At 46.5% G+C, this 24,206-nt stretch overlaps 1 protein-coding gene across 2 annotated transcripts in view; it reads right to left on the reverse strand.

The window, feature by feature from the left end:
- LOC309567307 (phosphatidylinositol 5-phosphate 4-kinase type-2 beta) overlaps positions 1-24,206 on the reverse strand; it is a 176,666-nt gene that overhangs the window by 111,435 nt on the left and 41,025 nt on the right. For both annotated transcript variants that reach the window (XM_082272717.1, XM_082272716.1), the window contains exon 2: positions 13,448-13,545. In XM_082272717.1, coding sequence (XP_082128843.1) covers positions 13,448-13,545 — 98 coding nt within the window. The remainder of the gene's footprint in view (positions 1-13,447; positions 13,546-24,206) is intronic.

Here is a 24,206-nt window from a genome sequence, read left to right on the forward strand (position 1 = left end):
TAGGATACATATAAATCCAAAGAGATCAATAAATAAAGCTCATGGTGTAGTAACTTTGGAAAACACTATTAAAAAAGGTAAAAGTTAGACTCGCTACATAAGAAATAAGCGCTTATAGTATTCAAACAGGCAGCGATACAGTGCGATATGATGGCCGACTTTCCGGGTTGAACGAAGTGCACGCAGAACCAGCTCCTCCCTACGCGCTTCATCACATAGACATCAGGGGGGCATGGCTCTGTATGCACGCAGCGTCTATTTATATCAGCGAACCCGGAACTGTGCTAGACAACATACACGGCGTTCCGTTCCACATGGAAGCTAACGCTAGCCAGCAGACTGGATCCGAAAATAGAATTTACTTCCTAATTGATTGCGTTCCACACCAGAGCTGGTGAAAAACACCTCAAACCAGAAATGGAACAATGTCCTGGATGGCGAGTTCCACACCAAGCCTGACTCAAACATGCCGGAAATAGAACATTTCCAATCTCCATTGTAAGGACATAAACCCCACAATGGAAAATTCTAAAAAATAAAAAAAAAAAGGTGGCCATATCCTGATAATTTAAAAACATAAATTAAAAGGTTGTCAAAAACGAAGGTTGGACATCATAAATAAAAGTTAAAATACCATCAATATTATATTTAAAAAATAAAACGAGAGGCATTAGAATATCGATATTAAATGGAAAAAGTGTTAAAATTAACTAAAAAATAACTAAAAAATTCCCCAAGAAATAGATTACCAATACTAAAGGAAAATTTATTGAAAGAATAGGGATATTACCATTATTGATGAATGCGTTAACATCCTATTCAATATTCAGCCCAAAGGGTCTATAGCTTTTCAACCAGTAAATCCACCTAGATTTCCAACCTAGGGATCTCCCTTCTCACATGACTCTCGAATGTGGGTTAAATACATCAATGGCCATGAAGGACGTACCACTCGGTTCCCATTGTGACATTGGTCATAATGTTTGGATAAACTATGCTTAGGGAAACCCTTACGGATGTTGGCAATAGGTTAGTTCATCCTAATTTGGAAAGTCCTAATTGTACGGCCCACATAATGCAAGCCCTGCGGACACGTGATGAGATAAACCACATTTTTAGAGTAACAAGTCATGAAGGATTCAATGTCATAAGATTTAGTAGTGACATTGGTAGTTATACTTCCTGTTCCTCAATTGATTGAGTGCACAAACTCCACATTTTCTACAAGGATAAAATCCCTTCATTTGAAAAAAACACTTTTTTTTTGGCGGTGCAATAATGTTAGGGGCAATCTGTCACCAAAGCTTTATTAATGTTCAATGTTTTGCACATTAGCTCTTCTATATTACACAGCATTTTATATATATTTTTTTTTTTTTAGCACATGCACTTTTTTGCATATATGCTGTACATTAGGTTTCACATTTTTGGAGTATGATACATCACCATATTAGTATATTGCACAAAGTGCAGCGCCAATACATTATTTTTACAGGTTTTATAACAGACACTACCTTGGTAGTAGTCATTAGGGAGGCAGCAGCTCTACGCACATTTAGCACCTTATCACACATTTGTCCATAGCGCAAATCCCCATTTAAATTTAGTGTTCAGAATTAAGCAATCACATTCAAACTCATGAAAAAATAAGAGTCAGTACACACCTGCCGTCATTTAAAGTACCTCTGATTAACCCCAAAGAAAGTTCAGCTGTCCTAGTAGGTCTTTCCTGACATGTTCTTAGTCGCATCCTACAGCAAAAGCCATGGTCCACAGAGAGCTTCCAAAGCATCAGAGGGATCTCATTGTTAAAAAGGTATCAGTCATGAAAAAAGGTACAAAAGAATTTCCAAGGCATTAGATATAAAATGGAAAACAGTGAAGATAGTCATCAAGTGGAGAAAGTATGGCACAAAACAGGGACATTACCAAGAACTGGACATCCCCCCAAAATTGATGGAGATGAGAAGAAAACTGGTCAGGGGGGCTGCTAAGAGGCCTACAGCAACATTAGAGGAGCTGCAGGAATACATGGCAGGTACTGGCTGTGTGGTACATGCAACAACATTCTCCCGTATTCTTCATATGTCTGGGTTATCGGGTAGAGTGGCAACACGAAAGCCTTTTCTTACAAAGAAAAACATCCAAGCCCGGCTAAATTTTGCAAAAAAACACATCTGAAGTCTCCCAAAAGCATGTGGGAAAACAGGTTATATAATCTGATGAAACCAAGGTTGAACTTTTTGGTCATAATTCCAAAAGATATGTTTGGCGCAAAAACAACACTGCACATCACCAAAAGAACACCATACCCACGGTGAAGCATGGTGGTCGTAAGCATAATGCTTTGGGGCTGTTTTCTTCAGCTGGAACAGGGGCCTTAGTCAAGGAAGTGGGAATTTTGAACAGTTCCACATACCAGTCAATATTGGCACAAAACCTTCAGGTTTCTGATAGAAAGCTGAACATGAAGAGGAACTTCATCTTTTAGCATGACAACGACCTAAAGCATACATCCAAATCAACAAAGGAATGGCTTCATCAGAGGAAGATTAAAGTTTTGGAATGGCCCAGACCTGAATCCAAATCTGTGGGGTGATCTGAAAAGGGCTGTGCACAGGAGATGCCCTCACAATCTGACAGATTTGGAGTGTTTTTGCAAAGAAGAGTGGGCAATTATTGCAAAGTCAAGATGTGCCATGCTGATAGACTCATACCAAAACGACTGAGTGCTGAAATAAAATCAAAAAGGTGCTTCAACAAAGTATTAGTTTAAAGGTGTGCACACTTATGTAACCATGTTTTGTTTTTGGTTTTTACTTCCCTCCACCTAAAAGATTTCAGTTTATAGGTCACAATAAAGGTGAAAAAAGCTGCGAAATCATTTACCTTTGTCTCATTTTTTTTACATCACAGAAGCTGACATTTTAACAGGGGTGTGTAGACTTTTTATTTCCACTGTAGTTGGGAACTATGTTGCATGATTTCTATTTTTGTCCTAGTCCTGAAATGTACACAGCTCTGCCAGACAGCACACAGCCAGCCTTGCGACCTGACTCTTCATACTTCTTTCAGGAGCTCTGCTTCACATGATGGGCAGGGTCCTCATCTACACCACTGTGTGGTTCTTAATGATTGTGCACCCGAACTCCTGGAGCGTATGAACCGTGGTTGACAGATCACGCAACAGACTCGGGCTGGCACTCGATCTTAACAGGAGATCGTCCAAGTATCCCAAGACCGCAATTCCCTGCGCCCTTAACAGGGCCAGAACAGGAGCCAACACTTTGGTAAACACCCTTGGAGCCAAAGCGAGACCGAAAGGTAACGCCACAAACTGATAGTGTTCCTCCTCGATTGCAAATCGGAGGTACCTCTGATGACCCTCGAATATGGGGATGTGCAAATACGCATTCTTGAGGTCGATTGAAGCCAGGAAATCTCCCGGGCTCAGAGAGGCTACCACTGAACGGAGGGATTCCATACGGAACTTCTGAACCCGCACAAAGCGGTTCAGAGCCTTCAAGTCCAGAATCGGACGTACCTTGCCCTTCTTTCTGGGCACAGTGAACAGATTCGAGTAAAACCCCTGAAATCTGTCCCGATGAAGATCTTGTAAACGATCTGGGGTCAAACGAAGAGGGAAAGAACCTGCGCTGGACGCGAAAGGAATTCGATCTTGTAACCTGATCGAATGATTTCCTGAACCCACCTGTCCAGAATCCGGAGCAGCCAAGATTCGAGAAAACCGCGCAGACGTCCCCCCACCCCTGGAACGGGTGAGGGCGTCCCTTCAGGTTGTGGCGGACTGGGCCGCCGCGCCAGCGGGGAGCGGCTTTGGACTTGCCTGCCCAAGGCTTCTTCTGGCCACCATGGCCTTTGAAGGATTTGCCCTTCGTGCCTTGAAGGCACGAAAAGACCCCGCTTACCGCGGAAAAACTTACCCTTGGGAGCTTGGGGCAGCAGAGTGCTCTTGCCCCCAGTAACCCCGCAAAAAGGCAATTCCCCGCATAAGGGATGTCAGACACCGTCTTTCTGGAAGTCTGGTCAGCCGACCAGCTCTTTAGCCATACCATACGACGGATTATCACCGCGACAGCAGACAGTCGCGAGACTAAAGGGGCCTCATCCAAGGCCGCGTCACACAGGTATAGAACAGCCTGAATAATCTGGTCCACCATCTCCAAAGTAGCAGGAGGGGCGGAATCAGCCACAAGGGTGCGTCTGAGCACCTTGGTCCATTCTACCACCGCCTGAGAGACCATGACAGAGGCGAAAATAGGTTTCATCAAAGAACCCGCAACCATATAGGAGTGGAGAGTAAGATTCCACCCGCCTATCCGTAGGGTCCCTAAACACCGGAGAATAGCCTTGAGTAGCCTTGTTCAACCTGGACACCTTGTTATCCACCTTAGGGGCCACGGTCCAGCAAGAATCCGTAGGTGACGCAAAGGGATAACGGTACTGAAACCGCTTTGGTACCACAAAATTGCGCTTCAAAATTGCACCATTGTTCGTTCACCGTTTTGTGAAACTCAGCGGGACAGGGAAACACCTGTGCAGCTTTCTGGGTTCTACGGGTCACCCCCCTCCTCATCCTCCGCCTCCCCTTCCGACAGAGGAGAGAGACCCTTCAGGGGGTACACTGTCCATGGCAACCATATCAGACTCAGAATCAGAAGAGTGAGAAAGCCTAGGCCTTTTTCTAGAAGCCCTTTCAGACATCAAAGGATCCACTTTGGACGCTAAAGTCGCAATGCAGCAGTAATTGCAGACGATTCAGGCGTACCTGAATCTTCCACCAGAGCTGGGGGGAATTTGCTGTCCTGGGACTCCATAAAAACTTATAGCGCTGGCCCTTTAAACCGCGATAGCGGCGAAACCCACCGCAATGCCTCACAATGAGGACTTGCCTGAGACACCCCACAGGGAGGAATATAACCAATAGCAAAGGAATATCCCCTTAAAACAGCATAAAAAGTCCCCCAGAAGTGTAGCTATACAGTTACCACGCTTGCTGCACGATCTGGCTGCATGAAGAAAGGAAGCGATGTCACACCGCTAGAGGCTAAATAGGACTTGGGCCAAGAAAAAATGGTTGCCAATAGAAAGTAATGGGGAGGCTCCGGGAAAATGGCCGCCGAACACATGTACAAAAAACCTTACCACACTAAAGATGGCGTCCGAAAGGGCGCGATACACTACATGGAAAATGGCTGCTGAATGCCCTTACTGAAGCCAGAACAGCCTGCCCACACCCAAAATGTCGGCCCCGCGAATTTACCCTGCAGCGGCCCCCACACGTATGTCTGCACCCCCAAACTTACACTATACAGTGCCGAAGGGTTCAGGGACCCCCACAAGCGCGGTCCAGGCGCAATAGCACCCCCGCAGGGACCGGGAGGAAACGCGGGGCCCAGACACACAGACATGAGGGGGATACCACAGACTCCAGCAGACTGTCGTCCCCCTGACAGAGGCCCCACATACACCCCCGGACATACAATGTCACAGACAGAGGTGGTAGCATGGTACTTACCGATCCAACGAAGGCGTGGGTGCCTCTCTGCGACGGGAAGCCTCCCACCCCTGGTGGTGGGGGTGCCGTCAGCCAAAACAGGATTCTAGCAACACGCGGGAGGACGCAGTTGAGACATCCTAGCGAAGTGGCCACTTCGCGGGCTTTGTCCCTGAGGACAGGGACAGGTTGTTTGCGAGGTCAGGGCGTACGCATAGCCTGCTAAACGCTCAATGGCGGGCTGGGATTCCGTAAGGCTCTAGTACAACCAGTCCGATTCCCAGCTCCGCAAACGCTGTAGTCTTCCGAAGTTCTGACTAACTAGCGCAGGAAACAAATAAAAGCTAACAGTGTAAAGAAAACACACTTAGCACAAAATAAAATGTAAGAAAACAGAAGAAAAGGCTGAGACTGTAGCCCCAGCACAAGGAAGCCTATCTTACTCCTAACTAGGCAAAAGACAAACTGAGTTGGGAATGCTGATAGCAGGGGGGTATTGGACCAGTGGGACAGCCCCCTACAGGTGTGTCTATGCAAATTGTTTGTGTTTTTAACAAGTCTTATGCCTAGCTTGCTCCTGTGGATAAAAGGTCAATACCCATTGGTGAAGACTATATGAGGGGCGGTGACTGTCAGAGGACGCAAGAGAAAAGGACTTTAATATCACTTTAAAACCATCTACTAATTCCCACTATTAACGGTGCTTTTTTTTATAGCAGCTGTTAAAAAATGAATACTCCGACCCTAATAAAAATTGCACACTATGGCTCTGAATGCAGCGTTATACACACCTTTGCACACGAGCTCGGACTACAGAATGAATGCTGGGTCACTACCAATGGTGACACTGATTATGTTTTGGAGTTCCAGTTCTTTAAAGCAAATAGTAAAAAAAAAAAAAGCATCAGTCATGCACTTTATTGGCATTACTTCCTCTTTTTGGATTACACAGCAGCCTAGGCAAACCTAATCTAAGAGAAGCACAGAAGCTACATTAGTTGGCTTCAAAGCTCAGAGTCACTCACCCAGTGCCCTAACCTTTTGTATTTTGGGTCTCCTGATTCACATACTTGATCCAGATAAGTAATACAGAACACATTAAAACCAGTGATCAGCATAGGATAAGCCTAGCATCTTCAGAGGGTGGTAACCAATGGCAGTCCCTACATTTGACACAAGGATAATTTAAACGTAGCACATGGGTTTGTAATGCATTGGCTTGTACCTTACCTTGGATTTAAAGCGTAACTCCACTTTTGTTGAAAAAAAAAAAAAAAACATTCCCCTCTGGGTGATCTGAGTACATTACAAGGAGGATTATAACAAACTTTGTTGCAGATCCCTACCTTTTGTTATTCTGAAGAAATAATTGTTTGTTCCTCTGTGCTGAGTAAGTCTAATGAGAGTGGTTTCATAATTATCACGCAGCTGTGGCACCTGTAGAGCACTACTAAGAAAAGCTGCTGGGTCTGCATCCCTTTAGACGTGTTCCTATTGGGAGTATCCCACCAAAAAAATGGATTTTTGTAAAATCTTACCGTAAAATCCTTTTCTCTTAAGCTCATTGACAGATGTAGTCCTCCTTGATTAATATCAACTCGGGTTATACTGCCCTCTACAGGAGTAGGACTAGACAGGAAAGAAAACGTTTTGGCCACACCCTAGGGGCAGTTCCAGAGGGTATATCCTCTCACTTCCTGCTACAGCAAATCAGTTATGTCACAAAGCAGTGTTTAGAGAATTTAACCCAACCCAACTCAAAAACAGAGGGGCTGGTACTACGTCTGTCAATGAGCTTAAGAGAAAAGGATTTTACGGTAAGATTTTACAAAAATCCATTTTTCTCTGTCGCTCATTGACAGACATAGTCCTCCTTGATTAATATCAACTCGGGACGTCCCAAAGCAGTGCCACAAATGAGGGGTGGGAAAATGGAAATCAAAATCCAATCTAGAAGGCCCAACCGGTGCCGACTAGAAGTTTTAAAGGCTCATCAATCACACGATGAGACTCAACTGAAATTCCAATGGAAAAAAACCCTCGAGGTAGACCACCGGTCTCCTCAAATTGCGGCCTGCAAAACCTTGCGGCCAAATGAGGCATCCGCCGATGCCATCACATCAACTTTATAAAATTTTGTAAAGGTATGAACCGACGACCAGGTAGCCGCCTTGCACACCTGGACCACTGACGCCTGATGGCGGTAGGCCCAGGAAGTACTGAGCGCTCGAGTGGAGTGCGCCTTAACAGGGAACGGAGGATTCCGACCCTTAATAGAATAAGCCTGTACCACCGTCTGTCTAATCCATTTGGAGATCGTCGCGGCAGATGCAGGCAACCCCTTTCTGGGGCCATCCGTGATCACAAAAAGTGAATCCGTCTTACGGAACGATTCCGTAGTCTTCAGGTATACCCTGATTGCCCGAACCACATCCAAGGAATGCAACGCATATTCCTGAGGATGATTGGGCTTAGGACACAAGGAAGGTAGCACAATATCTTCATTCAGATGAAAATCTGAAACCACCTTAGGAAGAAAGGATGGCTTCGGATGAAGAACTACCTTATCCCTATGAACCACTAGATATGGGGAATGGCATGATAATGCAGCCAGTTCTGACACCCTGCGTGCAGAAGGGATAGCCACCAAGAAGGCCACCTTCTGGGATAATGTAAGCAAGGGAATCTCCCTGATATTTTCAAAGGGAGGTTTCTGAAGAACCGACAAACACCAAATTAAGATCCCAGGGCGGTAAGGGCGCGCGCACTGGCAGAGCCAAGTGCCGCACCCCCTGGACACCAAGGAATGAGTAGCCCAAGGCTTCTGAAAGAAGATTGCCAATGCTGAAACCTGACCCTTGATAGTGCTCAAGGATAGTTTCTGCTCAACCCCCTTTTGCAGAAAAGCCAAGATTCGGGTCACCGAATAGGTACGTGGGGGAAATTCCAAAAGATTCACACCACGCGATACAAGTCTTCCATGTGCGATAATAGACTTTGCTGGAAGTCGCTTTCCTTGCTTTAATTAGAGTAGGAATAACTGAAGCTGACAACCCTCTGTCCTTCAGTACCTGGGTCTCAATAGCCAGGCCATTAAAACCAGCGACTGTAAAGCACGATGGAAGATCGGTCCTTGAGAGTCCTTTACAGGCCGTTCAGCGCGTCTGCTGCGTCCGCTAGAGGATCGCGGGTGCGAGCCCTGTTGAGCCAACCTACCAACAGATCCATATCCGGGGTGCCCCAATGAAGGGACAGCTGGTGAAATACCTCTGGATGAAGAGACTATTCCTCTTGATCCAGAATCTGACGGCTGAAATAATCTGCCTGTCCACCCCCGTGATAAATATCGCGGAGAGAACTGGAACAACTGTTCCCCCAATAAGAATGTTGGCCACTTCTATGGCCGCCAGGGCACTCTTGGTGCCCCTTGGTGATCGACCTAAGTCATGACCGTGGCATAGTCCGATTGGATCCGAACCGGGCTGCCCTGGAGCTGCTCGGTCCAGTAAATCAGACAAAGTCTGATCGCTCTCAGTTCCAACACATTTATCGGTAACCTGGAATTTATCAGAAGAAATGACTTCCCCTGGCTGAGCATCGGAGACCGAAGCCACCAGACCAGAGCCTCCCTGGTCCGCTCACTCAATCGGATCCGATTGTCCAGGGAATCGGGATTCCGATTCCATATGAGAAGAATCTCCTCTTTGGAGAATTCGGGTATGAGACTGGGCAAACGGTACTGCCTCTAAGGAGGCGACCATCAATCCCAGCCAGTTGACGGACAGCAACATCCGAATCATTGACTGAATCTTCTGGAGTTTCTCCGCATGGAGAAACACTCTTGCCAAGGATGTATCCAAAATTAGGCCCAGATAGTTCAGTCTCCTGGTGGGAACCAGGGATTATCTTTGGGAAAAGCAACGAAAACGCTGATGTCCTGCGAAGATGGGGATATAAGGATAGGCATCCTAAATGTCTATGGACGCCAGGAAATCCCCCTGATGCAGGGAGGCCACCACTGTATGGATGGACTCCATCTCTTCCAAGACCAGAATTGGACACACCTAGCCCTTTTTCCTGGGCATTGTGAACAAGTTCGACTAGAACTCCTCCAAGGAATGGGAACTACCACTGCTTGTTGTATCAAGCTGTCCCCCGCAAAGCTTTTAAGCGACCCGGGGATGTCGACTATTGGAAGGGAATAATCGCACCGGTGGAAGTGATCGAAACTCGATCTTGTATCCCGACCATATGACCTTGCGAACCCCTTTATCTGGGATTCTGGAAAGCCCTGGATCTGGAAACCGGTGAAGACATCCCCCCACCCTAGAGATGGGTGGGGCCCATTCTGTCGATCCAACGGGATAACAGTGGATTTATTTAGTCTGGAAATCGGTGAGTCCACTATTGGTGGTACCGTCCATCTTTGTAATGAGGGATTCCTCAAAATGATAGCGCCTAGCCATGCGTTTGGAAATAGCAGGGCTCATTTACGGACGACCCTATTTGGGCAAGGGAAACCCTTCACCATTTTGGTAGGCTTGCTAGTACCAAAAAAGGAATATGAGTGTCAGCTACTTCTGCCGGTGTAACCTCAAGATTTAAGGTTTCCCGGACAGACACAACTAGTGCTTCCACCAACGCTTCTTGGGCTATGGCGGAGGCAGAAGCGTCCTCCTCACTGTCTGAGGAGACTGTACCCGAGACAACAACCCCAGAAAAGGGACTGCAATGACCAGCTCAGAATCCGTATCTGAGGTATCAGATGACATAGGGGTAGGCGGGGGTCGCTCTTCTTGACCCCCATCCCTGACAGGCTACCTCCACCCGGGATACCAAAGACTCCAAAACTGCTGATAATGCATCATCACAAGTGGGGTACTGGAGGGTCCTGCGGCCACCCTGAGGGGATCCATGTGTGGCAGGGTTCATGTAACAAGACACTTGCCAGCAAACACAAAAAAATTAATTGCAACAAAAAAACATCTTTTTTTTTTAGTCCCCCAGCGCAGTAGCACCCCTCAGTCTACCTGCTTGGACGAGAGAGAGAGAGAGAGAGAGAGAGAGAGAGAGAGAGAGAGAGAGAGAGACAGAGACAGAGACAGAGACAGAGACAGAGACAGAGACAGAGACAGAGACAGAGACAGAGACAGAGACAGAGACAGAGACAGAGACAGAGAGACCGAGACCCCAAGGCTCACCTGATGCACAGAAGTTTCTTATCAACCTGCTTCCAGCACTGTCTGTTACAGACAGGAAGTCTTTGGCTTGCTTTCCCTGGGCCAAGGAGGCGGCTCCGCCCCTTTACACGCCTTCCGGCGCCTCCCAATTACTCCACGAGGTGTTTGGTCACCTCAAACATGGCCGCCCCCATGCTGGAGACACGAGGCTACGCCAATATGGCGGCCTCGTGCGATCTGCAGGAAAATGGCGGCGGCCTGTGTAGGATAGCGGCGGCTTGCAAGTTAGCAGCGCCCTGCGGGATGTGTGCATTCAGCCTGTGCGGCCTGCGGAAGTGCCTCGGCCTGCGGGAGGTGTCCTCGGCCTGCGGGAGGCTATGCGGCCTGTGGAAGTGACCGGCTTTCTGGAGGGATGGCGATCTGTGGCTGCAGTAACTCAGGCATAGGCATCGGCCTGTGTACACACTAGACAGGTAGGATACCTCTATACCTCAATAGTAATGCCTTATAGTAGTCTGCCACTGACTTCAGTCACCCTTACAGTCATATAGTGACTTTAGATAGTCCGCTCCCAAACCAAACCTCCTGGTTTCTATTCACAAAAATCACACTCAAATTGGGGGATCTGTGACCTGTTATAGGATAGAGGGGAGACCCAGAAACTGAGTGTCCGACCATCCCAGAGAGGGGCCCGCGTCCACCAACAAACCCGACAGGGGGAGAGGGGGAACATTCTACTCACCATACCGGAACCAGGTGGGCGCCAACTCCTGACAGAACCCCTCTCCACCGGGGTGGGGGGGCTGTCGACCAATACGGACGCCGTGACTCTGTTGGTCATTGGCGTCCAGGCGAGACGTTTAACTCGCAGGGTCAGTCCCCGTCCAGTGGGACTATGTCACGGCCGACCCAGCGCGGAGCTATGGCCTGCACGCGCTCGTAGGCTGAACTGGGGTGATCACTGGATCTCAACATCCAGCCCGTCGCCCAGTTTCAGCGTACTTGCTTGAAGATCTCACAGGAACACTGGAGAAAAAAAGCTGTCTAAAAAAAGTATTTCTATAAAAATCCTGCCAGGACCGAAGATCCTAGCAAGGAATCTAGGTCCTTACTCCTAACTAGACAGAAAAAAACTGATTTGCTGTAGCAGGAAGTGAGAGGATATACCCTCTGGGACTGCCCCTAGGGTGTGGCCAGAACGTTTTCTTTCCTGTCTTGTCCTACTCCTGTAGAGGGCAGTATAACCCGAGTTGATATTAATCAAGGAGGACTACGTCTGTCAATGAGCGACAGAGAAATGACATTTTTGTTGCAGGGGATGCCAGAAATCTGACTTGTATCTTAGGCAGACTTCTGGGAAAATTGGCAAACCAAACACACAAGCAGGAAATTAGGTTTCTGGGGGGTGTTCAGTACACATTCTGTGTACAGAACTACTCCAGGTATCCACATTGCATAGCATTTTCAGAAAATTACAATGGCTGCAGATTGAAAAGGAAAGGTAATTTTAATAACATTCAATTACAATATGATTTGTGTCACAATTGTACACACTATTATTTTTTTCTTTATTTGCAATGTTTTTTCCCCGCAAAAGTGGAGTTACCCTTTTAACTTTTGCTCTATCAATTTATCATTTAGAACTTGAATGATTACTATAGAAAGTACTAGAACGATTGACGTGAACTCAGATACTTGACAATTTTAAGTATTTTCTCATTTTTATATTTTGGTACAGTTTTTTAAATAATGAATTCTAGAATTTTTTTTCTATTAACACATTCAGCACTTTAAATGGGTCTTAAACGGAGTGAAAGCTTAAAAATTTTAAACAAAATACAAAACCAAGAATAAAAGAAAAGATGGACCTGTTCTGAATTACAGTAAAACCTTGGTTTGAGAGTAACTTGGTTTAAGAGCGCTTTGCAAGACAAGCAAAATTTTCAAATAAATTTTGACTTGATATACAAGCGATGTCTTGATATACAAGTAGCCTCAAGTCACAGCTGAGTATAAAAGAGAAGAGAGGCGCCTCTAAGTGTAGCAATATGGTTACATTTAATGAAGGTACAACATTTAGCAATTCACATGGTTGATGATCGGAACAGGCACATCTAAGTATGCAGGCATCAGGGGTAAAGCTGTCCACATAGACCATCCTCCGCATCATCATCTACGTCATCCTTTCCATGCTGCCCCTCGCTTTCAGGTCGCTTTACTGCAGGGTGGTCTTCAGGATTACAGTCTAGCAGCCGACGGTGCAGAAGATGGTCTATGTGGACAGCTTTACCCCGGATGCCTGCATACTTAGATGTGCCTGTTTTATTCATCAACCATGTGATTTGCTAAATGTTGTACCTTCATTAAATGGAACCATAATGCTACCCTGTAGCTCCTGCTGGAATTTGCTTCCAATGCCCTTGTGGAAGCGGCTATTTGTGGATGGACATTGTATGGTTACACAACTTATCGCAATGCTATAATCTTTTTATATGTACTATAAATTGAAGGATTTATGAATAAATGGTTGTGGAACGAATCATCTGAGTTTCCATTATTTCTTATGGGGAAATTCGCTTTGATATAAGAGTGCTTTGGATTACAAGCATGCTTCCGGAACGAATTATGCTCGCAATCCAAGGTTTTACTGTACTACACATTTGCGTTACATGCATTAAATAAATTCCCAAGGTTATATTTTAGTAAACTCCAGATGGGTCACAGGGTAAACGTGTCAGACCACACTTACTTGTTGAAAAGGTGGTTATCCACTTTGATCTTGCTGTAGGCTTTAAAATCATCCGGCATCAGCATAACAGGAACTGGAACATTACTCAACTCATTGATCTGAAAGCCAGAAGATGAAAGTATTTACCACAGATAGCAGTAATTAAATAAATAGATTACATCATCTATACAATCAACAAAACTTTATTAAAACGCCTTTGCAATCAATATCTATAACAAAAAAAAAAAAAAAAAAAAAACGACATTTCTCAATTTTAAATTCCACCATTAGCTACATAACCTCTAGAGGTTAATCTGTCAGTGCTCAACAAATTCTGGACACCACTCCTCTATTAAGAACGTTACACCAGATGGACTTGTGTCTTTTCAACCCAACTATGTGGGCACAGATTTGCAACACTGGTGGGACTGCACTGATAATCAGTGCCCTGATTTTCAGTGTAGATGTCCCTTTTAGAGAAGCCGGTTATCGGCTCTCTTCTCCTCTCATGCTCTCAGCATGAGGAAAAGTGTGCCGATAATCGACATCTGTTTACCTCTGTGATCAGTTGTAATTGGACACAGCTGATCACATGGTAAAGAGCCACTGATTGGCTCTTTAACTCAATCTGTGGTCAGCATAATCCGGAGAACACTAATTACAGAGCGAGCCGCCGGCGCCCAGCAAAGCTAGATGACTGCGCTGTACCTTTCGTTCAGTTATAGCGCGGTCGACAAGTGTTTAAGAACATCTAAATGCCAGCAGACAGACGTGGGCATTCAGGAAATGTGACTATTGTGATTGGCTGTCACAGTGACCACATGATTGGAAAGCTCCCAATCACAAGTAAGCATAGCGAGCTTTCCATTCCCCGATGGAAAATGTGTTGGGAGCCTGCGCTCTCAGCACAGAAAACTGTTTATATAAGGCCATATATATGCGGCCTCTCGGCATTAAAGCTCACCCACCGAGAGGCCGCATTTATGCTCCACATACATTTTGTCATGTTACAACCAAAAACATAAATGTATTGGGATTTTATGTGATAGACCAACACAAAGTGGCACATAATTGTGAAGTGGAAGGAAAATGATAAATGGTTTTCAAATTAAAAAAAATAAAATTTGATGAAAAGTGTGGTGTGCATTTGAATTCAGCCCCCTTTACGCTAACTAAAATCTAGTGGAACCAATTTCCTTCAGAAGTCATCTAATTAGAAAATAGAGTCCACCTGTGTGGAATATAATCTCAATATAAATTCAGCTATTCTGTGAAGCCCTCAGAGGTTTGCTAAGGAGAACCTTAGTGAACAAACAGTATCATGAAGGCCATGATATAAAGGTAGAAGGTATAGGTTATAAAAAAAATATCCCAAGTTTTGAACATCTCACGGAGCATGTTTCAATCCATCATCCTAAAATGGAAAAAGAGTATGGCACAACTGCAAACCTACCAAGGCATGGCTGTCCACCTAAACTGACATGCCGGGTAAGGAGAGCATTAATCAGAGAAGCAGCCAAGAGGCCCACGGTAACTCTGGAGGAGCTGCAGAGATCCACAGTTCAGGTAGAAGAATATATCCACAGGACAACTATTAGTCGTGCATGCCACAAATCTGGCCTTTATGGAAGAGTGGCATTAAGAAAGCCATTGTTGAAAAAAAGCCGTAAGAAGTCCTGTTTGCAGCTTGCGAGAAGCCATCAGGAAGTTGCTGATGACGTGACTTCGCGAAATGCATTGAGGTTGTTTCGGTGATCACTTCTGGTTCGCCACTTCCGCCCGCTGTTGGAACGCATTGTGGAACGCACGCTGTTACCGAGCAGCGTTTACACACCATTCTGCTCTCCGGTTTTTGTATGTGCCGTTTGGCACAATTAAATGTGAGTGTACCATGTTATATCGCATTCCCCTGAGGAAGACACGAGGTCTCTGTGTCGTCACGTGTAGGGGAGGGGCTAGGACGGACGGAGCGTTGCACCCAGCGTGAGGCTGTCGGGCAGACCAAGGAGGACGGTCGCAAGCCGAGGCGGCTCCCTATTTATCCGAAAGGCATCCGGGAACGGTTAAAGCGATTCATACGTGCATACATGCACCTGGAAATGTGAGTGTACATCTTTTCACTTGGCATTTAATAAAAAGTATAAAACGATATAAGCACTATCTGGAGCTATCTCTTTCACATGGTATCGTCCCCTATGGAGTGTTGGAGTTACATGTAGGAGGATACTGCCAGCGATCTTTTGATATCTCAGTGGAAGGGAGGAGAAGTGCCCCAGAGGAGTTCATATTGTATACGATTAGAGGCATATCTATATCGGTCTTAAGGTGAGCGCCCAATCACGAGGGGGTGCATGGAGTTTGGTGATATATCGGTCAAGCATACCGGTTGGGTACACACCCACATGTCCACAGACTTGGCGGATTGAGCACCTGCAGCTGATTATTCCACAAGCACCTGGCACTTTTTCTTTATATTAAGGACTCAGATTATAACACCTATAAGCACTGTATGGACTATTTATATATATATTAGAATCTTTTATATATATTGCTTTCTGTTTGCATGAGAGAACATAGCAAATATTGATTGCAAGGATTTTTTTAAACACAACGGTATCAGCACACAGCACTTTATATTTGGTAACACTGTATAATTATTGAAGCGGGTTACACATTTATTTATATAAAATCAGCATTGGAATCACATCAAAACATTGACTTTTCACGAAACAATTTATATCACACAGGTTTATTTTATTTTACATTTTTGGATAGCACACCATACACAGTACAATCTGGATTGGTCACCAATATCGTTGAAATAGCAACCAGGCAGATTTTTACTCTTGCGCAACACTATTTATTGTATTTATAGCACAGAGCACTTTCTGAGGAGAGAGGTGTTTGCGGCAGTTGTAAAATCTAGATTAGAGGGGTAGCTCGCAGGATTCCAATCTGATAAATCCGCTGATACTGACCCCATGGGGCCACCAGCGCGTCTGTGGCATCCGCCAGAGGGTCCTGGGAGCGGGCCACAAACTTCTGTACTTTTCTGTTGACCCACGACGCCAACAGATGTACATCTGGAGAGCCCCAACTAGGGCACAACTGCTGGAACCCCTCTGGATGGAGGGATCATTCCCCTGCATGCAAGGCCTGTCGACTAAGGTAATCCGCCTGCCAATTTTCCACTCCTGGAATGTGAACAGCGGAGAACAAAGCATTCCGCCCAACGAAGGATGCCTGCCAATTCCAAGGCCGCACAGACACTTTTGGTGCCCCATTGGTGATTGACATAAGCCACGGCCGTGTCATTGTCTGATTGAACGCGCACTGGACAACCCTGCAGGTACTCGGTCCAGTCGGATGGTTCTCAGTTCCAGAACACTGATCGGTAACCTGGATTCCTCCAAGGACCAGACTCCTTGAGCAGAGAACCTGCAGAGAACCTGCCAAGAACCCCCCCACCTGGACAGACTTACATCCGTGGTGACAATTGTCCCAATATATAGGAAGGATTTTCCTTGCTTGAGCATCGGGGACCGAAGCCACAAGAGCAGGGACTCCTTGGTCACCTGGCTCAGCTAGATCTCAATGTTCAGGGAATTTGAATTCTTGTTCCATTTGGGAAGGATTTCCTTCTGGAGGATCCTCGTGTGGAATTGAGCGAAGGGGACCACCTCGAAGGATGACACCATCAGCCCCAGAACTCATACAGGTACGAAGGGATGACCATTTGCTGGACAGCAACAGCTGAACCGCAGTCTGGAGTTTTTCCGGAGGAAGAAACACCTGGCTGAGGACGAGTCCAAAGTCAGGCCCAGATAGTCCAGTCTCATGGAAGGGACCAAGGACGACTTCTGAAGGTTCAGAATCCACCCGAACTCCTCCAGAGTTCTCAGGGTGATTTCCAAATTTGCTTCCAACACCGTAGGAGACTCCACGCGGAGAAGCAGATTGTCCAGGTAACCCAGGACCGATATCCCCTGCTGCCGCAACAGCGCCAGGTTTACAGCCCACATCTTTGTGAAAACCTGAGGAGCAGAGGCGAGACCAAAAGGGCAATGCCACAACTGATAGTGATCCTCTCCCTTGGCAAAATGGAGAAACCATTGGTGTCCTGCACAGATTGGGATGTGAAGTTAGGCATCTTTGATGTCTATGAAGGCCAGGAAATCCACCACTGCGCGAACCGATTCAATCTTGAATTTTTGAACTCGCACTAAGCAATTTAGTGCTTTCAGGTCCAGGATTGGACGCATCTTGCCTTCCTGGGAACCGTGAACAGGTTTGAAAACGTTCCACACACAGAACCGGGACTATTACCCCCTGTTGTACCAGGTCCTGAACTGCCCCAGAGAGTGCCAGCAAGCATTCAGGGGACAGTCGCACATTGGAAGGGAAAAACCTTACCGGAGGAATGGATCGAACTCGATCTTGTACTCGGACCCTATGACCTCCTTAACCCATTTGTCTGATATCCGGGATAGCCACAGGTCCGGAAACCGGTAAAGACTTCCCCCCCACCCCAGATACGGATGAGGGCGCCACCCTAGGCCGAGGTGGTCTTGTCCGCAGGTCTGGAGAACATTTTCCCTCCAAGTCACAGCGTAGTAACTTAGCCCATTCAGTCATTGTTTGCGTGAAAGGGCAACCGTAAACACCGGTCTCAGTGCAGACCCTGCCAGGGAGTACATATTACAGGCCACATCCTCCGCCTTCCTATCCCCTGGATCCTTAAAGGACGGGGAATCCTCCACTGGAATCACGGTAGCTTTATTCAGCCTGGAGACCAGAGGGTCCATGTAGGTGGCACAGCCCACGTCTATCAGGGACTCCTCAAAAGAATAGCGCCTAGCAATCTGCTTAGGCACCTCAGAGGAACGCTTTGAGCGGTCCCATTCTTTTTTGAGCATGGCGTCATAATACGCAGGAAAAGGAAAAACCTTTGCCGCTCTGGATGGCTTGTGAGTGCCAAACGTAACCTGCACCTCAGTCGCAGCTGCGTCCTCCATTTTTAGGGTCTCACGCACAGAAAGGAGTGCGTCCACTAGGGCCTTATCTTGCGCGGCAGTGGAGGTAGAAATGTCATCCTCACTATCAGAGGAGACAGGGCGTGAGGTAGCGGACCCGGCAGGGAGACCTGTGTCTGCGGTGGCTGAATCAGACTTAGAACCTGAGACATCAGATGAGGCAGGGGTAGGCGGAGGGCGTTTCTTAGCACCTCGCCCTTTAAAGACCACCTCCACCCAGGACACAAAAGCTTCCAGGACCGCCAAAATTGCATCTGTAGACAGCTGGGGTCTGGAGGGCCCTGTGGCCTCCCCGGAGGGGGGCACCAGGGGAACCCGCCAGCAAAGGCTGAAAAAAGTGACACCAAAAGTTTTTTTTCCCTCAAAAGGTCCAACCGCACTACAGCGCCCCCCCCCCCCCCAAGAGGTTAGGCAGCGCGTCGGAGACCCCCAGCAGAGGAGAGACAGACCCCAACACACTGACTGTACCCAGATACAGCAGGAGGCCAAAAACGTCTGCGCAGCACGTGTCAGCAGCAGCTCGATCCAAAAAGGGTAGGATCTGAGAAACAGCCCAGGGTATAGGGAGGGGCTCCACCCACAAAGAGACGCCTCCAGGAACTGCCAAATCGGATTCCTACAGAGCGAACCACCGCAGAATGACCGTGGTTCTGGGTGTACCAAGATGGCCACCAATCTCTTCGGCACATGAGGCTACAAGAAAATGGCGGCCCCGCGTCGCTTGCCGAGCAGCTGAGGACCCTCGTGGGGACCCCCCAGACTCCAAAATGGGATCGATTAGCAGATGGGCTCTGGAGGAACAGGCAGAGACCCCCCCGCACGATCATTCGTCTGGCGCCGGTGGCACATCCCCCCTGCCCCTACATCCGGCCCGGAGCGTGATCCCCAACCCCTGGGAGTAGGCCCAGTAGCCCCCAGTGTGAGGAGGGGGGCAGGTAGAAGAGGGGGTGCGTGACAGGACAGAGGGGAACTCTGGAATGTGAGGGTCCGACCGTCTCAGGGAGGGGCGTGCATCCATCCCAAAATCCGCCAGGGGAAGAGGGGGAGGGAACATTTACTCACCATACTGGAACAGGTGGGCGCCATCTCCTGACAGAATCCCTCTCCGCCGAAGTGGAGATCCCAGCAAGGATCTAGGTCCTTACTCCTAACTAGGCAGATAAAAATGGACATCCTATGCAGGAGGAGAGAGGGTATACCCCCTGGGACTGCCCATAGGCGTAGCCAGAACTTTTTTTCTGGCTAGTGTCCTACTCCTGTAGTGGGCAGTATAACCCTACTGATATGCATCAGAGACTGCGTCCGTCAACAACGATAGAGAAACATTGCACAATACCCTGAACCATGATGGTGGCAGCATCATGTTGTAGGGATGCTTTTCTTCATCAGGGACAGGGAAGCTGGTCAAAGTTAATTGGAAGATGGATGGAGCCAAATACAGGGCAATCTTAGAAGAAAACCTGTTATAGTCTACAGAAGACTTGAGATTGGGGCAGAGGTTCACCTTCCAGCATGACAACGACCCTAAAGATACAGCCAGAGCTACAATGGAATTGTTTAGATCAAAGCATATTCATGTGTTAGAACGGGCCAGTCAAAGTCCAGACCTAAATTTAATTGGGAATCTGTTGCAAGACCAGAAAATTTGCTGTTCACAGATGCTCTTCGTCCAATCTGACAGAGCTTGAGCTATTTTGCAAAGAAGAATGGGCAAACAAAAATCACTCAATCACTTGCAGAGAAAGGTAGTTTTACCAAGTATTGATTCAGTGGGGCTGAATACAAATGTAAAAAAGTTTGAAAATCATTTATCATTTTTGTTCTACATCACAACTATGTGCCACTTTGTGTTGTCACATAAAATCCCAATAAAATACATGTTTTTGGTTGTAACATAACAAAATGTGGAACATTTCAAAGGGGTATGAATACTTTTTCAAGGCACTGTATAGCTTAAATGACCCATTAGGTGTTTGATGTATGTTTGCACAGTCTGTCACTTTCATTAACAGATCAGTCTTAGATTTTTCGTTTGTCACCCCTGTATAATAGACATTTTACTTGTTGATCCAGTAAAGTAGATGCTCCCAACAGAAGGAACATTTAATTTCCAACCAGAATCTTGGTGATGTTGCCAGCACACCGAAGATCTTTAAATACCATCCAAACTATTTGGACCCCTTCGTCCAGCGTATGATCTCACGTTGCACTCTTCCATTGCGATTACTTTGAATAAAATAATTTGGACATTATTTGAAGATCCTTGGTGTGCTGTCAATATGTATGTTTACATCTGTGATGTTACTAGTATCCAGCTGGCATTGTTGCAACAACCATTTAACATTGCCCAATCCAGGAATGTGCGAGATGGGAATACTGCTGGTTAGACTCTTGAAGAGTTCTCACAGTTATGGAAAGATTGTTTTTCACCTTACAGTATGACTCGGGTTCTAAGAGTAAATCATCCACAAAGCCCAACGCACAGGGCTGATGCTACCCAAAAGGGAAGTGGCACAAAGTGGTAGTGTTCCTCACCAACAGCAAATGGGAGGAACCTTTGCTGGCTGCAGCAAATTACAACAACTTCTATACATCCCTGATATTGATCAACACAAGAAGATTCCTCGATAGGAGAAGGCTACCCCCGATCAGATGGGACTCAATCCTGAATTGAGGACTAGGATTGGACAAGCAACATCCTTCCTGGGAACTGTAAAACGATTTAAAAATAATCACCCACATTTTTTAGAGGGTAGAACTGGGACAAAAGCCCTTTGCTGTAATAGTTTCAAGATTGCCAAATGCAAGTCCTGCAGTTGAGGAGATGGAATGGTTTGTCACATCCAACCTTTGTCTAAGGTAATCCAAGGTAAGGGGCTAAATTCTATTTATTTAATTTTTTTTTAATCAAAGCTAGAAATGCACATAAATTGTCAAAAACATGAGCCAGCCAGAGACCTGCAAAATGCAGAAAATTACCCCCTTATCCCAAGTAGTAGGATGCGGATCAGAAAAAGTTTTTCAACTCGCTTGTTCGACAGAAATCTATCAAAATAATTATAGTCACAAAAAAGTGCAGCACTCTCCTTCAATAAAGTGCATTCAAATTATAGTACATAAATAAATATCTGAAAATAGTGTAAAAATCCTCTATATATAAGAAATTAACGTGAGTCCATCATTTCTTTTAAATATCTATCTATACACACACACACACACACACACACATACATACATACAGTCCATCAATAAATGTTTCAATGTCCCATTTCACCTATGCCCATCCATCTATGATTTAAAGCAGCAGCTACGTCCGTCGGTGGACGAAAGAGGAAAGTGTGGTGTATAATTTAGGTAAAATGTTAAAAAAAAAATGGGGCGATTTATTCTTAAATATGAATATGCAGTGCAACAGAGGTGAGGGGAATGGCGCTGCCTAGGAGGATAGAAAAAACACTGATATCCTAGACTGGAGTGGGAAAAAAACAGGAGGAAAAATATGTAAATGTAAACTAGGTGTAGCCCTGCTCCCAGGGGAGTGGCTTAATGCGAGCATACTGCTCCAACCCAACTGACACTATTGGTTCGGTCATATTAAAATGATTTAGACCACAAGTATTGCAGTGAAATAATTGGATTTTTGTAAGAACTTACCGTAAAATCCTTTTCTCTTAAGCTCATTGACAGACGCAGTCCCCTTGATTAATATCAATTGGGTTATACTGCCCTCTACAGGAGTAGGACACTAGGCAGAAAAAAAACGTTCTGGCCACACCCTAGGGGCAGTCCCAGAGGGTATATCCTCTCACTTCCTGCTACAGGATGTCAGTTATGTCACAAAGCAGGGTCAGAGAATTTAACCCAACTCAAATATAGAGGGGCGGGTACTGCGTCTGTCAATGAGCTTAAGAGAAAAGGATTTTACGGTAAGTTCTTACAAAAATCCAATTTTCTCTGTCGCTCATTGACAGACGCAGTCCTCTTGATTAATATCAATTGGGTTATACTGCCCTCTACAGGAGTAGGACACTAGGCAGAAAAAAAAACGTTCTGGCCACACCCTAGGGGCAGTCCCAGAGGGTATATCCTCTCACTTCCTGCTACAGGATGTCAGTTATGTCACAAAGCAGTGTCAGAGAATTTAACCCAACTCAAATATAGAGGGGCGGGTACTGCGTCTGTCAATGAGCTTAAGAGAAAAGGATTTTACGGTAAGTTCTTACAAAAATCCAATTTTCTCTGTCGCTCATTGACAGACGCAGTCCTCTTGATTAATATCAATTGGGACGTCCCAAAGCAGTGCCACAAATGAGGGGTGGGATAACGGAAATCAAAATTCAATCTAGAAGGCCCAACCGGTGCCAACCAGAAGCATCAAGGACTCATCAAGCAAAAAGAGGAGACCCAAGTGAAAAACCCAACAACCCTCGAGGTAGACCAACAGTCTCCTCACACAGCGGCCTGCAGGAACCTTGCGGCCAAAAGAGGCATCCGCCGATGCCAGCACATCAACCTTATACAATTTTGTAAAGGTATGAACCGACGACCAGGTAGTCGCCTTGCAAACCTGAACCACTGACGCCTAATGGCGGAAGGCCCAGGAAGCACTAAGCGCCCGAGTGGAGTGCGCCTTAACAGGGAACGGAGAATCCCGACCCTTAATAGAATAAGCCTGTACCACCGTCTGTCTGATGCATCTAGAGATGGTCGCGGCAGAAGCAGGCAACCCTTTTCTAGGGCCATCCGTGATCACAAAAAGTGAATCCGTCTTACGAAACAAGTTCGTAGTAGTCAAGTGTACCTTGATCGCCCGAACCACATCCAAGGAGTGTAATGCAAACTCCCAAGGATGGCTGGGCTTAGGACACAGGGAAGGTAACACAATATCTTCATTCAGATGAAACTCTGAAACCACTTTAGGAAGGAAGGATGGATTCGGGCGAAGAACCACCTTATCCTTATGTACCACCAGATCTGGGGAACAACAGGCCAATGTGGCCAGTTCTGACACCCTGCGTGCAGAAGTGATAGCCACCAAAAAGGCCACCTTCTGGGATAGCAAGGGAATCTCCCTAATATTTTCAAATTAAGATCCCAGGGCGGTAAGGACGCGCACCGGCGAAGCCAGGTGCCACACCCCCTGGATGAAATTCCGTACCAAGGAATGAGTAGCCAAAGGCTTCTGAAAGAAGATTGCTAACGCTAAAACCTGACCCTTGATAGTGCTCAAGGACAGTTTCTGCTCAACTCCCTTTTGCAGAAAAGCCAATATTCTGGCCATCGAGTAGGAACGTGGAGGAAACCCAAGGGATTCACACCACTCAATGTAAGACTTCCATGTGCGCTGATAGACCTTTCTGAAACTCGCTTTCCTTACTTTAATCAGAGTAGGAATAACTGAAGCCGACAACCCCTTGTCCTTCAGCACCTGGGTCTCAACAGCCAGGCCGTTAAGCCAGCGATCGTAAAACAGCATGGAAGATCGGTCCCTGAGACAGCAGATCCTTCCTGAGAGGAAGTCGCCAAGGGACGTCCGCGACCAGCCTGACCAGGTCAGCGTACCAGGCCCGACGGGGCCAATCCGAAGTCACAAGGATGACTGGAATTCCCTCCACCTCTATCCTGCGAAGAATTTTCGGCAGCAACTTGAGGAGGGAAGGCTGATACTGCCCCCACGGGGCGACCAGCGCGTCTGCGGCGTCTGCTAGAGGATCGCGGGAGCGAACTGCAAACCCCCGCACCTTCCT

The sequence above is a fragment of the Pelophylax lessonae genome (assembly GCF_965119305.1).
Source record: "Pelophylax lessonae genome assembly, chromosome: 11".
NCBI classification, from domain to species: Eukaryota; Metazoa; Chordata; class Amphibia; order Anura; family Ranidae; genus Pelophylax; species Pelophylax lessonae.